Source organism: Chelonoidis abingdonii, chromosome 2, assembly GCF_003597395.2.
Source record: "Chelonoidis abingdonii isolate Lonesome George chromosome 2, CheloAbing_2.0, whole genome shotgun sequence".
Taxonomy (NCBI): Eukaryota; Metazoa; Chordata; order Testudines; family Testudinidae; genus Chelonoidis; species Chelonoidis abingdonii.
The window spans coordinates 32,515,351-32,533,103 of NC_133770.1; the positions used below are offsets into that span (position 1 = coordinate 32,515,351).

At 38.5% G+C, this 17,753-nt stretch overlaps 1 protein-coding gene across 2 annotated transcripts in view; it reads right to left on the bottom strand.

The window, feature by feature from the left end:
• Positions 1–2,960: 2,960 nt before the first annotated feature.
• The window catches only part of ZEB1 (zinc finger E-box binding homeobox 1), a 226,152-nt gene continuing 211,359 nt past the window's right edge, over positions 2,961–17,753 (bottom strand). For both annotated transcript variants that reach the window (XM_032799102.2, XM_032799103.2), the window contains exons 6-9: positions 13,782–13,887; positions 11,536–13,346; positions 9,774–9,954; positions 2,961–5,423 (exon numbers count right to left, since the gene is read on the bottom strand). In XM_032799102.2, coding sequence (XP_032654993.1) covers positions 4,891–5,423; positions 9,774–9,954; positions 11,536–13,346; positions 13,782–13,887 — 2,631 coding nt within the window. In that variant the 3' untranslated portion in view covers positions 2,961–4,890. The remainder of the gene's footprint in view (positions 5,424–9,773; positions 9,955–11,535; positions 13,347–13,781; positions 13,888–17,753) is intronic.

A 17,753-nucleotide genomic window follows, 5' to 3' on the forward strand; every position in this document is an offset into this window, starting at 1 on the left:
ACGATATATCCAAATTCGTGTTATATCGGGTGGAATTATATCGAGGTAGCGGTGCATTACAATTAAAGTCAGAAATTAAACAGCTGTTTCACATAACAATTACAAATGTAAAAACTGCATCAAAACATCACAGCATATTGCATACAATAAAGACATGCACAATATGCATAAATTGGGAGATGATGATGAAGACATCAAGCAGTTATTTCTGCATCAGGATCTTTCCTGCTCCTCTCCTGTTCTCTCTGAACTCAGGAGACCCTTCTTTCCCTTATACCCCAATATAATATGTAATAATAATACTTAACACTTCTATAGCACTTTTCTTCTATCTCAAAGTAAGTATGTATCATTATCCCATTGAGCTATACTGCCTCTAAACGAGCCTTACCTTTTCTCTTGATCTGGACTGGTGGTGTTCCTCCGCATCCTGGGGCAAGATGGCTTAGTCATCTCATGGCTGCAGAGTTTAAGGGAGAAACAGACACAGACAATAGTCTGTGACCTTACTGAGACTGACTCACCTGGATCACTTTTCCATTTATAAACACAACACAGATCATAGGATAAAGCTCCCTTTCAGTAAACCTTTATTCCACTTTAACGTCTCTCTTCCCCTGTAATCTCTGTTTAGGAGAGAAAATATATATTCAGATCTTATACCCTTTTACTTTTACATTTTTCTGTCAATCTGATTTTTCCTGTAATTGCTTTGCCACTTGTTGTTTCAGGAGGAGACAATATTGCTCTAAGATGCATTTTAAGACTGACCTTGTCTGTAAAGTCAAAAAGAATTCTCTGCAATGGGTTCTGAGCCAAATCCAAGGATGGCAGCTTCATGTAGTGGCAGAGCATGGGTCTGTGTGCACACATCATACATATTGTCCATTCACCAGCTTTATATCCTGAGTCAATCATGGCATCTAATATTGCAAAATGTTACTCACTGAGTAGACAATGGATCTTGGGTGACTACAGCTTAGTCACATAAGATTTGCCAGATGGGCCTTTATTGCTGGACAGCTTTCATACTAACTATTCCAGTGTGGCTTTCATGAGATTCTGAAAATACTGTATGCAGTTCTAACTTTTCCTCTCCCTTAAGACAGATTCTTTTTCAGTCTTTGCTGTAATTTCCTTTGGAGAAAGTTCTTCCAAAAAGGAAATCATCAGTAAATAATGCTTTATAGTTACACAGTGTCACCCATCTTTGGATCTAAAATATTTTACACACTCATTCATAAAATTAAACTCTCAGCACCCCTGGGAAATATATACCAATAAGTATGATCCCCATCTTACTATTGTAAAAACTGAGGTCGAGAGAGTTTAACTGACTTGTCTACGGTCACATAGGAACTTGGTGATATAGCTTAGAATACAATCCAGGTCTCCAGAGTTCCACCTTATTGCAGTTGATTTTACTCCTCTAATTGCAGTTAGGATAATGCATCAGAATTACTGTAATGCATGTGAGTTCCTCAGATGGACAATACACGATGTCAAAACAATAAGCCAGTAGCATCAGAGCCCATCTCTGAAATCTAACAGGTGCTAAAGCTGATATACTTGGTTTTGGCTTCAGAATTTTAACACAGGGTTTAAATCTGTAATCAATACAAATTTCCTCACAGAAGGTCATGGAATTTCCTGATTCCAAATTACTCAGAACCTGTTTTCTATCTGAGCATAGTTTTCTCTTGCTTCATTTAAGGTTCTGGAACTGAAAGCTATTGGCCTTTCACATGCAACTAGGATTTATATGATAACTGAATCTTTATCACGTGTAACAGTAGATAACAGACCTCCTGATTTGCTCAAATCCTTTGTTTCATTTTTACAGTGCAAAAGCAAATATTCTCCCCCCCCCCCACCACATCTCCAACAAATGTCTCCCTGGATTTATTACTATAGACAAGTGAGGTAGAAATGATTCTTAATGGTGGAGGTGCCGAAATACCTGTTCTGAAATGGGCTTTAAGAGGGGCATCATTAATTATGCCTTTAAAGGATCTTTAGACACAGATTCCGCTTTCTCTGAGAGAAGTCATAAGCCTCCTGCACAATTCCTGTTATAATCTAAAGAAGTTAATTAAAAGCCAATTTATCTTTCTTCAGCATTATAAATCAATGTTAGTTTTTTCTCAAAGAGGTGTATACTGTTCAGTGAGCAGTTTACTCCACTTAAACCTTGCAATATTTGGTATATTATATGATGAAATACAGCCAAAGTGCTAGCTATCTTATAGAGAAACCTGTTACATTGGAACAATCCTTTATATGTATTAATGGTGAAGAGTCATGCTATAATAGGATTTAAAGTGTTTCAAAACACAGATATTTGAATATAAAGCACAACATGCATAGCCTTCACATCAAAGTGCTCTTTAGGGATCATTAAGACAGCAGAACATTGTTTGTAAATGGTCTGTGTTTACAGTACATTTCTTTTTACATATAGTATATGCAATGTAAAGACATGAGTTTCTAAAAATACTGAACTGACAACTCTGCTACAGAAAAGCTACTAATGTAAAATTAAGGTTTTAAAAAAAATATTACACTTGAATTTGCATTAGAAACTGTAAGAAAGTCCAACAGCAATATATACTTGAATCTAGTGCTAAATCAAGAAAACACTCACAGAACTATTTGCTTTAAAGTAAGTGTTAATGAAATATATCATTTAAAAGTATACAATGCAGATCCAAAAGCAACAAAAATCCAAGAAAACATGTGGCTTGGTTCTGAAACCAGAACCTTTGGTGTATTGATCTTTATAGAGGCCAGTGAACCACCAAAACAGCTATCCCCATACCTTGCTCTTACTCATTTGTTACCTAAACACAATTCAAGTGGAGTATCTGTAGCCAAGCTAAGAGTGAAGTCTGCATGACATCTCATAAAATAATTCAAAACATAATCATCTTATATTACTGGAATAACGACAGTAAGTCAGGCTTGTTGATGCATTTTATTGTGAGATGGGGAGCCTGGTAAAAAACTAGAAAATGACCATGATGTAACAAGGAACTTAAAAATGAAGATTCAGATTTGTAACTTACATACATGAATACAGGAACAAATTGGCACAAAAATGTTAAACATTGTTCCCAACACTGTTTATAAGATTATTCTAATTTGGCTTCCTAAGGAAATGAGAGTTTTATGGTTAGGCTAATCTCTTAATAAAACTGCAGAGCATCATGCTATTAGTCACACAGTGAATTTCAAAATGTAAGAGCTTTATATTAAAAACTGGGTAAAGGTAAAATGAATTGATTGCAACTGTAAAATTAATACATTCCCATTTTAATTCTTCTGTTCTACAGTCCAAGGCAAGTATAAATGTTAACATAACACTGTTAAATCAAATCTCAATGCAAGAGAACCAATTGCATCTCTACTTTAAATCTTATCAACTTTCCAAATTTTCATACTAAAATATATTATTGTATTAATACAAACTACAGTATTATACACTACACTGTGTAATAAATAAAGAAATATAAAAATAAGACACATAAATATAAAAGTTTTCTAAAACTAAAAAGGTACATATGTCAGTAAGAAGGGTATTAATACTGCCAGGTTTGAAGACATACAGTACAAAATGTTGCACAGATCTATAAACTAAAAGAAATAAAATAATACTGATAGGTAAAAATCAGCTAACATTGTTAATAAATGGGGTCCATAATAACTAACATTTGGAAACACTTATGAGCCAGATAACGTGTCATGTATGTGTCTGAAATTAAAGTAAACCAATAAAGCAGATTAGAAATTTTCCCTTGTAATTATTGTAGAGAATTCTGCAAATTAGATATCAACCAAACATAATACTGAAGAATTAAATAATGAAATGTACCAGTGTTCTTACTTCTTGGATGGTTGAGTGTTCCCCCACCCCCACCATGATTTAGTTTAGAAGTTTGATACAAATTAACAAATGCTAGTTATTGTAGGCCACACTTTAGATAAAGGCTGGTCAGAGCCTTTAAAATACTGATAAATGGCACTTACAGCACACAGGTCTTGCATAAGGCCAAAGGAGATACAAAGCTTCATATCATATCCTTCATATTGTTACTACATACTCAAAACACAATTACAAACACTGATTTTTGACAACTTTGCTGTCCTTACCAGTATTAACACTGTTAGTCCCTGCAATCAGAACTCAACAACAATCTTTTCAACTACATTTTTAACCACATGAGTAAGAAACTTCAGTTCTTCTATCAGCTGCTTTCTTAAGGCTAACAATACACTTTAAATGATAATATGCTCTACTACAACATCTAATGTTATAATTGCTACCTTCTAGGTTGAATTTACAAAGGTAGTCTAGCACTGTTTGGAACTGCATTATACTTTTCTGCGAAAGGGAATTCTGTAGTGCAGAAGTTCTCACATTTTCTAAACATAATAAAATACTGAAGCGGATTTAGCAAATTTTTCCGGATTAAAAAAAAAATCATATAAATCTCTCCCAATTGTACAGCTTAAAATTAATCAACATAAGAATGAAAATTAATACTGATAAAACAAATGATGCCAGATGCTTGTCTAACAAATCAGGTTTCCTACAACCTGTTAAATCTTTGCTTCCAGAGTCACTGTATTTTTCTAATCTGCTTCATGTTACAAACTTGTTCCTAACTTTGAAAACTGCATGAAAAATTACTAGGTTTGAGGTTCAGGCACACCTGGATTTTTTTTTTCTCATTTTCTTATTTTACTATAATTTTTTTATTTTATTTTTTTACACAGTAGTGAACAGAAATCACAGTATGCAGACTACTGTGTTTCTATGTTAAGCATATATAGTATAGAACAAACTTCATTACCAATTAGTTGTTTTCCTTATAGAAAAAAAACTATTAGTTAAGCTTTGTTTGTTTTTTCTGACACCCGCTCATCATTCTGTATAGCTTCTTGTTCTACATTGCTCACTTGATTTACAGCTTCTTCATTCTTCATGTTACCTTCAATTTTCCTTTCTTCCTCCTTTACTTCTTGTAGTTTTCCACATTCTTTTTCTTCCTGAAGTTCTTCCATCTCTTTGTCCTCCTCTTCCTCTTCCTCTTTTTCACTGTCTTCCTCTTCTTCCCTCGTTAAACTTTCTCTCTCATCTGAGTCGATCTGCGATGGAGATGCTCTGGCACCAGCATGCTCATTATTTAGGACTTCTTGTCCTGTCTCTTCCTGTTCTGTGCTATCACGCTCTTCTGCTTCTCTTTTGCAATAGGAGTAGCGATGATTCATGTGCTGAGAATAAGACCCAGAGTGTGAAAAACGCTTTCCACATTTGTCACATTGATAGGGCTTTTCTCCAGAATGCAGACGCATGTGTTCAATCAAATGGTGTTTGTGTTTAAATGCCTTTTTACAGATTCCACACTCATGAGGTCTTTTACCTAAAAATAATAAGCAAATATTTGTAACTTTAGTTTCCACACTTTAATTGTTATTACTAGTTTCCATATCATCTATGATTGGTGGAGACTATTTGTTGAAAAGCAGTGGTTTCACATTTGGATTTTGGTACAACTGTTGGAAGATTTATTTAAGAAGGTGTTCTTTTCTTAGGGTCATTAAGGTTGGGATTTTCAAAAGGAGCCTAAAAACTTAACATAAGATCGGCCATACTGGGTTGGACCAATGGTCCATCTAGCCCAGTATCCTATCTTCCAACAGTGGCCAATGCCAGGTACTTCAGAAGGAATGAACAGAACAGGTAATCATCAAGTGATTCATCCCATCTTCCGCTCCCAGCTTTTGGCTAACAGAGGCTAGGGACACTCTGAGCATGGTGTTGCATCCCTGACCATCCTGGTTAAAAGCCGTTGATGGACCTCCATGAACTTATCTAGCTCTTTTTTGAACCCTGTTATAATTTTGGCCTTCATAACATCCTCTGGTAACGAGTTCCACAGGTTGACTGGGTGTTGTGTGAAGAAGTATTTCCTTTTGTTTGTTTTAAACTTGAAGCCTTTTAATTTCATTGGGTGACCCCAAGTTCTTGTGTTATGTGAAGGAGTAAATAACACTTCCTTATTCACTTTCTCCACACCAGTCAAGATTTTACAGACCTCTATCATATCCCCTCTTTGTTGTTTCTTTTCCAAGGTAAAAAGTCCAAGTTTTATTAATCTCTCCTCATATAGAAGCTATTCCATATCCCTAATGATTTCTGTTGTCCTTCTCTGCACCTTTTCCAATTCTAATATCTTTTCTTGAGATGGGGAAATCAGATCTGCATACACTATTCAAGATGTGGGCATACCATGGATTTATATAGTGGCATTATGGTATTTTCTGTCTTATTATCTATCCCTTTCCTAATGTTTCCTAACATTGTTGATTTTTTTGAACTATCCACGCTGAGTTGAACATCTCTTACTTGCATGGTAACAGTGAATTTAGACCCCATCATTTATGTATAGTTGGGATTATGTTTTCCAATATGCATTACTTTGCATTTATCAACACTGAATTTCGTCTGTCATTTTGTTGTCCAGTCACCCAGTTTTGTGAGATTCCTTTGTAATGCTTGCAGTCTGCTTTGGAGTTAACTGGACTTAACCCATTTCCCATTGAATTTCAGCCTAAGTTTTAGGTTGAAAGTAGGATTTAACAAATCAAAGTAATAATAAATGTAAATAAATCCATCCAAAGTTCTGAATGAATATGACATATCAGAAGGTCAGAGGCTTGTGTATAAAGATTTATTTTCTTCCCTCAGTGAATCAATCTTCCTTTTGTGATGAGACTATCAGGAGACTATATGTCCTGCCCATGGTAGGAAGAGAATGGAGACAGGTCTGTAGAGACCAACTCTAGGCCAGCTGTATAGCTAACTCAACAGAACTACACCGCTACCTTGATATAACGCCACCCAATATAACACGAATTTGGATATAATGCGGTAAAGTAGTGCTCCGGGGAGGAAGGGCTGCACACTCCGGTGGACCAAAGCAAGTTCAGTATAACATGGTTTCACCTATAACGCGGTAATATTTTTTGGCTCCCAAGGACAGCATTATATCGAGGTAGAGGTGTATAAAGATCCACATTGATAACTAAAACCATACTCCAAAAAAGATGATAAACGACATTAGAAAACTACAACTCTTATCAACCCTATTTTTCCATTCTAACAAAGGGCAGACTCAGCACCATCGTCCATGGCATGCTCAGGCCCCAGTTTGGCAAAGCAATTAAGCATGTGCTTAACTTTAAGCACACATCTGAGTCTCACTGATTTAATCACATACTTAAATCCATTTAACTCCTTTGTTGAACTGTGTGAATTGAATTTCTACATAGCTGAATAATTTGAGAACAAGAATGGCTGTCTTGAAGAAACATCTTCACCCCTCAAAAACAGATTTGATGGGAAAAGGCAAAAAAGAAAACAAGAAAAAAAGAAAAGAAAAGAAAAAAGACTGAATTAGTTTAAACAAAACTGATCAAGATCATGCCTGGTAAACAAGAACAGTGTAAGATCAGAAATCAATGAACCAAAACTGGTGGGTCTGAAATTAGGCCTATTGGTGGACAAAATAATGAGAGGAAGGACTATTCTGCTCATCAGTCCCTTTTGAGGTCCTTAAAATAAAGGAGACTGAGAGAAAGCAAAGGAGCGAGCCTCACCATGATGGCTGCCACACGCACTGTCTCCTGGGACCCTGGGATCCAGTGTAAAATCATTGTGTCTTGGTTGTCCTGATCCCAAGAGATGTCCTGACCAGACCAAACCATAAAAGGGCTCCACCTCCACTAACTGGCTCTGGTGAATCCTAAACACAACCTGGTATGTGAGACTTTGTCACCTCTTTCCCCCGTGTCTCCTTTTCCTTCTCCACCTTATTTCTTCTCCTTTCCCTTTTACATTCTGTCTAATAAGAATCGGGTTCAATGAGCCAAGAATGTATATTTTACAACACTGCTGTAAGCCTCTGAGCAACAAGAGGCAGCTAAAGGCAATGCCCCCGAAAAAGCCCAATGCTCACACGAGTTTGCCAGGTCTCAGAGTGGCTGATAAGAGCATGTGCTGTGCCTGTGTTTTTCCAGCAGTGAGGATGCAAGTGAAAGCCAACACCAGAGACAGAAGTTGTGTTTTCTATCTTCCCTGTTCTTGTCTTTCCCTTCTTTTCTCTCTCTTTCTCTCTCTCTCTCTGTCTTGTTTTGTCTTCTAGTAAATGGAATTGGACTTCAACAACAAAAACAGTAACAACCACTCCAGCCATTCCAACTAATTTCTCTTTTCAAAAAAGGACAGTTATCATCATCTTTGATACCATCTAAGAGACTGTCAAGTTACTCCCCGCCCCCGTCTTTTTAAAGACTGTCCCCAGCCAAAGGGAATGGGAACAAGGGATGTGGTTAAAATGAAAGCCTGACTTATTTCTTTACATTTCAAATGCTTTAACCATTTTTCTTCTTTTTCTGCATCTTTAATGAAAGATTAAAATGATTTGCAATGGTGTCTGCCATGGGACTAAGCAGGCTGAGGTCTCTGTACCCCAACACTTTTTTTAAACTGTTTAATATTGCAGTTTCAGAGTCATGTTAACACTTTTGACTGTTTGGGCCTATATATTCCATCTAAATTAATACAACAGAATCCAGAAATGTTAGTTTGGTTTCAGTATTCATAACTCACAATTAAATAGAATAGAAATTAGGTAAAGCAAGTTTGTATAGGCCTAGCCTTGATATGAAAGATGCAGACAAATGGCAGTTTTCTGGTCACAATACACAGAAGAGAAATGACTTCAGTGTCTAGTACTGCCAAACAAGCACTTTCCTGAGCTCTGTACTTAATTAAAAAGTAAAATAGAAAACTAGTTGTTCTAAAAAAGGAGAAACTAACACGCTAAACTTCTAGGAAAGGAAAGCTGGGTAAAATATATATTTTGTTGAGAAACACACTCTGAGAAATTGAACTGAATGGGAAAGACTGAAAAGAAAATTAACAGAATTAGTAGACAATACAGCATTAAGAACTAAACCTAATAGAGATTTTAAAAAAGAGTAATGCAGATAAACAGAGAAATAATACAGAGATCTAATCAATAAAAAAAGAAAAAGACATATGAAGACACACATATCAAAACATGTCTTTAATACACAAGATAGAAAAGACTAAAGTAAAAGAATGCAATAAATGATGAAAACAGCCAGAACTGGAGTTGAAAGGAGGAACGCAGAGAAATAAAAATGAAAAAACTTAAGACTGCAACACTATTCTTTTTGTGAAAGATTCAAAGCTCATTGAAGACTCCCACTGATTTCCAAATGATTTGAGATTAGACTTTTAGATTGTAAAATGCCTGGGGGCAGGGACATTGTCTTTTAGTTGGATGTAAAGCGTCCCACATGTATAAGGTGCTTTGTGAGTAAATAACAAATAATAATAATGAAGGCAGCAGTATGAGCTGGAAGGTGGGAAATGAGTCCCTGATTAGAGGGGCTGTCAGATCATCATGACCATGACCCAGCTGGAGAAAAGATACTTGATCATTTAACATTTTTGCATTAGTCCCTAAAAAAAACCAAAACCCAACATCCTGGAATTGAACAAACATAAAAATGTAGGTTTACTGAAAAAGGTGTGCTCTGAGCCATGATGATGAAAAAAGTTGTTATTTTCTCCCCCACCCTTCAACCATGGACATATTACATGTTCTTTTTGAAGCACAGAATCCAATCAGAATTAAAATGAGGAAACTATTTTAAAAATTATATTTACTACTACATACCTGTGTGTTCATACTTATGTCTCAATAGTGAACTGCTCTTCTGGAATATTTTGTCACATAAATCACAAGCATACATCCCATTTTCTGTCTTTCTCATCTTTTTTTTGGGTGGTGTTGAATCAGAATCATTTTGATCTTCCACATTTGAGACTCCTTCTGAGCTAGTATCTTGCCTTTCATCCTAAGAAAATTACAAAAAAATATTAAACCTAGTACAAATTCCATGGATATAGTAGGCAAGATTATAAATCATATCCTGGAATTTTAGTTGTAATTTCACTTAATTTCAATAAACTGACCAACAATGTTGTTTAATTCTAACATTTACATAACCAAGAAAATACTCTCTTGTGACACTAACATTCCTGATCTATTATAACTAGAAGGCCTGGAAAAACAGGACTTAATAGAGTTGCAATGTTTGAGTTTCAAGATTTGGCTTCAGGCCAACCTTCAGAGGAACACTGACACATCAAGTAATAGCTGGATAAGGGAGGGAAATGAGACTATAGAATGAAAAGGTACATAAAAGGACATTGGGAATGTGGAAGACCAAGGATGTTTCTAACAGTTTTTTACATCAAGGTACACCATCTGCATCTAAATGTTTCACCATTTTTATGGGAATTAAAATTATGCTAACATTAGAGTTCAATTCTGTAAAACTGGCTACTTTCCTTCCTATAATTCTGTTACAAATGTAACCTAAAGTAACTAGCCAGGGAATGCTAATATTCCATGAACAAAAACTGTACCTATAATACCATAATACTGTAATTGTGATTCATCTGCTAAATTCACTCTCAAGAAGCATAAAAGCATATTTTAATGATATCAGCAAGTCACAAAAAAAACAACAACTGTGTGTGATTTTTGGCATCAGTTTTCAAATCCAAATAAAATATGTATTAGCTACCTCAGTATGCATGAGTGTAATATATAACAAACACACACACCTTGTGTCAGTCCAAACCCAGGCTGACCAGTTTCCAACTGTATAGGAAAGAGTTTACATTAACTTCCATCACCCACTTACAAGGAGTCAACCAAGAAAAGATCTTATCCCTTGCATGTATCTTTTTTTAATTTTTCTCCGTTCCTACCTTAATAATTTGTGTACAACTATCAGTGGGATCGACTCTGATCACACAGACATATATTGAGGTAGAAACAGAGCAGAGTACATAAACAACGCATGCAAGGGACAATCATTTGCCCCATTTTCAATGAAAGTTTCATTTTCACTTTATTTAAAGTTCCATTATGGTACAGGAGGAGTTCAGTTACCCACCGGACCAAGACAGTACTGGAGGGAAGCTGACAGGAAGGGCAAAATAGGAGCATAAAGATGTCCCATGCATCCTTTTTTTTGGGGGGGAGGGGAGGGGCTAGGGAGCCAGCAAAGTATATGAGCCTGGTTACATTGTTTTTTAACCAGGGGTTCAGGAATTCGCAAGTAGTTAATATATTTACTATTTGGATTGAAAACTGGTCCTGAAAGTCTGACACAACTATTAGTTTCTGTGTGTTGCCCTACTGTGTACCAGCTTGGCTTCAAAGGAATAAATGTTACCATTACTTCCATCACCCACTTATTAGGATGCAACCAAAATAAATATCAACAATTTAAATACTGTTGTAACCAATTCTGGCTTTTTTTCTTTTCCCATTGAAATGTTTCTTAGTTTGGTAAAAATAATGACCTGAATTATGCCACACCTCTACATATAGTACGTACAAGAATACACACAGGCTTAGGTACCTGATTTCCGTTAGGTTGGGTCTGTTTTGGCGGCGTTTCTTGAACTGCAGCGCTAACTGTAGTTGAATATGTATAAGCCACCCGTGGAATCAGAATGGTTTGCTTATTGGCAGCTAAAGCTCTTAAGCATGGAACACTGTTCTGGTCAGCAATGGCAACAATTGTAGGTAACTGGGCAGTGACTGTAGGTATAGCAATATTTATGGGGTTGGCACTTGGTGGGATTACATTTACAACAGGATCAGAGTCTGTAATACTGCTGTCCTTTTGTGGTTCTTTTTTTGCACAAGTCAAGTTCAAAGGTTCTTCTTGGACAGAATAAACACTGTTCTGGTAAACACTAGTTATGGTAGATCTTTCCAATATTTCTCCATGTTGCTTTGGTAGTGAAAGGTCAAGAGGTTCTATTTGTGGCTCTTCTGGTACATCCTCTGTTGTGTACACATAACCCTGTGAATTTCTGGATGAAGAGAGGTTTAGTGGTGATGGGGATGGTGTATTACTTCGTGAACCATTCAGGGTCAATCCCACTGATAAAGTCTGAGACTTAATTATCTTGAGGGAGTTTTGTGACTCACTTGTGTTGTCATGGGTTTCACTTGGATTTGTAGGTCCTCCTTGATTATCATTATCTGTAGGATTACTTAGTTTGCCCTGTTCAGGAGAAGATGGTCCAGAAGACTGTACAGAAATTTGTCCAGCTTGCATTTTTTCAAACCACTTTTTAACCACATCCAGTGGTAGGTTTACTGAATCAGCAATTTTTGAGAGCTCTTCTGCACTTGGTTGTGCATTTAATGCATAATATGCTTTTAGAAGAGATAAAAGATTTTTTAAAGGTGGCTGACCAGGAGATAAGTTGCTCTCCCCTGTTTCTGACAGAACAGGGGATTCAGACTTCTCAGCTTCTGTTTCACTGAGCTGAGGCAGCTGAGTGGGATTTTTTGGGTCATAGTGCTTTAATTCTTGAAGTGCATTAAGATCTCCTGGACAGTCATCACAAAGAAGGCAAGTGCTATCATTGGTCTCTCCTTCAAAGTTCTTATCTTTCTCAGACTTCACTGTAAGATCTTCTGGTAATTTTTCACTTTTGCAACTGTTTGTGGGAACAGAATTTTCTTTTTTCAGATTTTGTGGAACAACCTGAAGTTGACTAGGTTGCTCCAAACTATAATTGATGATAATTTTGGTTGTCCCATCTTGATCAACCAAAGGAAGACTGATAGCTGAAATGAGGGAATGACCAGCTTGTTGTATGGATGCAGTGTTGATTGTTTCTTGTTCTTTGGATGCAAGATTAGTATGACTGTTTTCCAATACTTGCCTTATTACATTACCATCTACTGCCACTTTAAGTACATTTTGAATGTCACTTAAGTTGATGCTTATGGGAGATACCAGACCTACTGTTGGTAGAACAACAGCTTGTACCACACCCTGAGGAGAACTGGTTGCCTGTAATGGGCTACCACCACTAAAAACCCCATTTTGCAAAGGGGTTGAACAGTTGATTCCTGAAGCAACAACTATGGGCTTGAATTCATAATCCACAGGTTCAGTTTTAATTTGGTTAATGGGAAGTTGTTCTTGTAAGGGCTTGTTTTCTATCTTTTGCCGTATCTGTGGTCTTGCTGGGATACCTGGTGATGAGGAAAGGGAAGGGGAGGAGCACTGAGACGTCTTGATCCCTAACCGTGCTCGACCATTCACAGGCATCAAACCAATACATTTCTTGCTGCTTATGTGTGAGCTATATGAACCAGAATGGGAAAAACGCTTCTTGCAGTTTGGGCATTCATATGGCTTCTCTCCTAAACAAAGATAAATGAGAGTCAATTAGGTTACAGTGCATATCTCCATCATACTAAAGTAACAGGAAAACAATCTCTCTCCTCTCAAATGGTCCCAGACATGACTTTGACAACAAACACTTTATACTCAATTAAACCATATAGATAATTATGCCACCTTTGTGCCTGATCAGGCATTCCTTCCATGAATTTCAGTGCAAATTGTGTGTGCACGAGAAATGAAGTTTTGCTTAACTGCCTCCGCTTAAAGCCACTTTTGCAAAGCCTCTTGAGTTGCACTGGGAGCACCTTGGGCACAGCTGAGTACTTGGGCCAGAATTTACAGTATCTCCAAGAACAAAATATAAACATTATATTTTAAACTTATAGTTAAAAAATTGCTTTTATACCAAAGTCATACAGAGTACACGGTATATCAAGACTTGGAATATTTACCACTGTGGATTCGTAGATGCTCCTTTAGGTGATGTTTGTATTTGAAAGCTTTTCCACATTCAGTGCACTTGAATTTTCGATTACCACTTGACTGAGTCACATGTCTCTGTAAGAGAAAACCTGAAATTCATTCAGAGTACAAAGGAGTTCAAATGTAATGAAAAAACAGCATAAGGAAAATTTCTAATTTCAGCACAGAAGTAATTCAAAACTGAATACAGTCAATCATCATTTTGAGGGATGGAGGGTTGTATGAGTTACTTATAAAAAAAGAAACAGATCAGTGGTCAGGTTAGAAAACTGAGCCATATAAATAATTGGTGTAAATTTGGTACAGTTAATAACAGACGTTGCTCTCTATCCTAATTTTATGTAAGGGGAACATGGCCAGGTTACGTGCCTAAGAAATTTAGTAAGATATTCCCTTTTCTGTTTGTAAAAATCATCCACTGGATATGGAATACAAGAAAGAAACATTAAAGCATCTAGAGACAGTTTAAAATTTAATCAGTTGACTTGATTTTTCCATTTACATGCTTCCAGCTCTTACTGTTGGCCTTAGATTCTTTATGTAATGGCACCACAGGATTGCTGAAGAGAAGATGGTTCAGTAACAACAAAGGAACTCTCAGTCACAGTTTATTCTCAAAAGAAATGCAAAAAATTTACATTAAAATTTGCAATATAATAAATGGATTCCTCAAACACCTAATATTTGTTAACAATTGTGATGAAGTCACTTAGCTATCTTTTTGTTATGTCTTGTCTTGTGAGAACATTTATTACGAATTTGAAATATTTTAATCATTTTAGCCTTATTTACATTACAATTCTTTTAAAGTAGCATAGGCCAAGAACGATAAGTTTAATTAAATACACCTTTATTTTAGTATAAATAGCTTATACGTACAAATGTATATATTTGAACACTGATCAAGTATATTCTTTTTGAAAGTATAGTCAGAAGTGTTTAATTCTCAATACAGAGGCGAGAGAGAAAGGAACATTTACTGCTAGAGCAAACTGAGTTAGTTTAGTATATAAAAATATATTTGCAACAAACTTAATTTTAAATAGAGCTGTCTATGAAAAATGAGACTACTGATGCTCTACCACAGGGGTGGGGGAACTTTTTGGCCTGAGGGCCACACCTGGGTATGGAAATTGTATGATGGGCCATGAATGTTCACGAAATTGGGGTTGGGGTGCAGGAGGGGGTGAGGTCTCTGGCTGGGGGTGCAGTCTCTGGAGTGGGGCCAGAAGTGAGGAGTTCAGGGTGTGGGAGGGGGCTCCGGGCTGGGGTGCAGGGGTGGGGGGAGCATGTGGGCTCTGGGGATGAGGGATTTGGGGTATAGGAGGGTGCTCCTGGCTGGGACCAAGGGGTTAGGAAGGCGGGAGGGGGATCAGGGCTGGGAAGGGGGTTGGGGCACAGGGGATGAGGACTCTGGCTGGGGGTGCGAGCTCTGGGGTGGGGCCAGAAAAAAGGAGTTCACGGTGTCAGATGAGTCTCTGGGGTGGGACAGGGCGTTGGGGTGTGGGAGAGGGACCACAGCTAGGGCAGGGGATTGAGGCACAGGAGGCAGTCAGGGGTGCAGGCTGCGGGTGGCACTTACTTTAAGCAGTTCCTGGAAGCAGCGGCATGTCTCCCCTCTGGCCCCGATGCAGAGGTGTGGCCAGGTGGCTCTGCGCACTGCCCTGTCCACAGGCACTGCCCCTGGAGCTCCTATTAGCCGCAGTTCTTGGCCAATGTTAGCTGTAGGAGCGGCTCTTGGGGCAGGAGCAGCATGTGGAGCCCCCTGGCTGTCCCTAAATGTAGGAGCCGAAGTAGAGGGGACAGGCTGCTGCTTCCAGGAGCCTCGGCACACACGTGCGGAGCGGCCTGGCTGGAGCGCAGGAGCAGGGGAAGCCCCGGATCCCGCTCCCCAGTGGGAGCTCAAGGGCTGGATGCGGCCCGCAGACTGTAGTTTACCCACCCCTGCTCTACCACCATTTGGATGCAGCTGTATGTTTTGCTAGCAACTGTACAAGATATTCTGTTCGAGGGTCTACAATACTATTTTACACTTTTTTGTTTCTCTGCCCTTGATTCTTTGCAAATACTGGCAGACGACACTTTAGCTTTAAAGAAGGATGTGGAAATACTGGCAAGAGTTCATAGGAGAGCCACAAAAATGATCTAGATGCTAGAAAACAAGCCTCAAAATGTGAAGCTTAAGGTGCTCAATTTCCTCAGCTTATTAAACAGAAATATGAGAGGTGATTTGATTACTGTGTACAGTTACTTACAAACGGTAAAGGATAGTGGTGGGCTTCTCAATTTTGTTGATAAAGGAACATCAAAATCCTATGGCTGAAAATGAAAGTTGGACAAATTCAACTTTGAGATAAGATGCAATTTCCTAGCAGTGAGGTAAACATTGGAACTGTTTACCTGGGGAGGTATTGAACTCACCACTGCTTGGAGTCTTTAAATTAAGATTAGGTATTTTCTCCAGCCTGTGTGTGTAATAGGGGTCTTGGGGTCAGGCTGGATGGCTGTGCAGTCCCATGCAGCCATGGAAACTGTGAAACTATGAATCCTCTTCTTCAAACTCTTCCTTCATGGGCGTTTGAGAGAGTGTGATTGCCTGCATTGCACTCGGCAGGCTCATAGCATTTGTAGTTCTGTATCATGATAATGGCTATAACATATTTTAATCCCATGCTTCAAGGCTTCAGCTGGTCATCTGTGACCTCAGGCCCATTAAGAATAGCAGCTGTTTTGAAAAAGGGAAGTTCTCTGTGGAATCCTCTGTAGAAGAAGAAATGGTTACTTATTGTAACTGTGGTTCTTTGAAATGTGATGCAGACGTGTATTCCAAGTAAAGGTGTGTGCCCGCCCCACGTGTCAGAGCCAGAGCCAAAGCCTCTTGCTTAGCAGTACCTGTAGAGGGGTGGTGCTCCCGCCTCATGCCTGTAGCCCCTCCCCCGGCTATATGAGGGGCCAGAGGCTGGGTCATGGAATACACATGTGAAACATATCTCGAAGAACCATACTAAGTAACTGTTTCTTCTTCTTCGAGTAGATGCAGATGTGTATTCCAAGTAGATGACTACCAAGCAAGACGACCATTTGGAGGCAAGGCTTGAAGTCTACCTAAGGATTGCAGGACCATTCTTTTGGCATTAGCGTCTGCTCTGGAAGAAGCAGTGATTGTGTAATGGTCAAATGGTGCTCTCATCAAATGAGCCCATATCTGCCGAGGAGGTGTGGCCAACACTATCTCATAAGCAGTCTTGATGCAATTTGTTATCAATTTAGAAATAGTCTTGGCATAGACCACTTGTCCCTTCATGTAATCTGCATACAATAAGAACAGGCAAGGAAAAGCAAAGCATGAAACTGTTCAGTTCTCCTTAGAGAGAAGGCTAGACAGTGTCTAATGGAGGAGTCTTTTCAGAAATCTTATCACAATGGTATTGGAGAAAACAGATTTCCCTTGGGTAGGTGGATGAAATGCCAATATTGCTTCCACTTGCACTCTCAGAGTCCTGATGGTGTAGCAGGTACTCCAAGATGTCCTGGATGGGTCCTACGGGCCAAGGACTGCATGGAAAATCTCTTCCACGTTGCCAAGTAGGCTGTTCTAGTGGAAGCATTCCTACTGTTAAGTAGGACCTCTGAAACAGCCTCTGAGCATGCCCTTCCTCCTCATTCAGCCATGCAGTGAGGTGCAAGGGGTCGCTGGATGCAAGGTGTGGCTGTGGTCCTGGGTAAGGAGGTCAGGGAGGAGAGGAAGAGGCATGGGAGGCTGAACTGACAGAGTGAGGAGATCTGAGAACTGATGCTGCCTCAGTCATGCTAGGGCAATCAGGATGAGCCTGGCTCAATCTGCTTTGAGTTTGGTGATGATCTGGGGAAGAACCAGGATAGGAGGGAATGCATACAGTAGAGTTCACTTCCAGCTGCAGGGGAAAAAGTCAGAGAGGGAG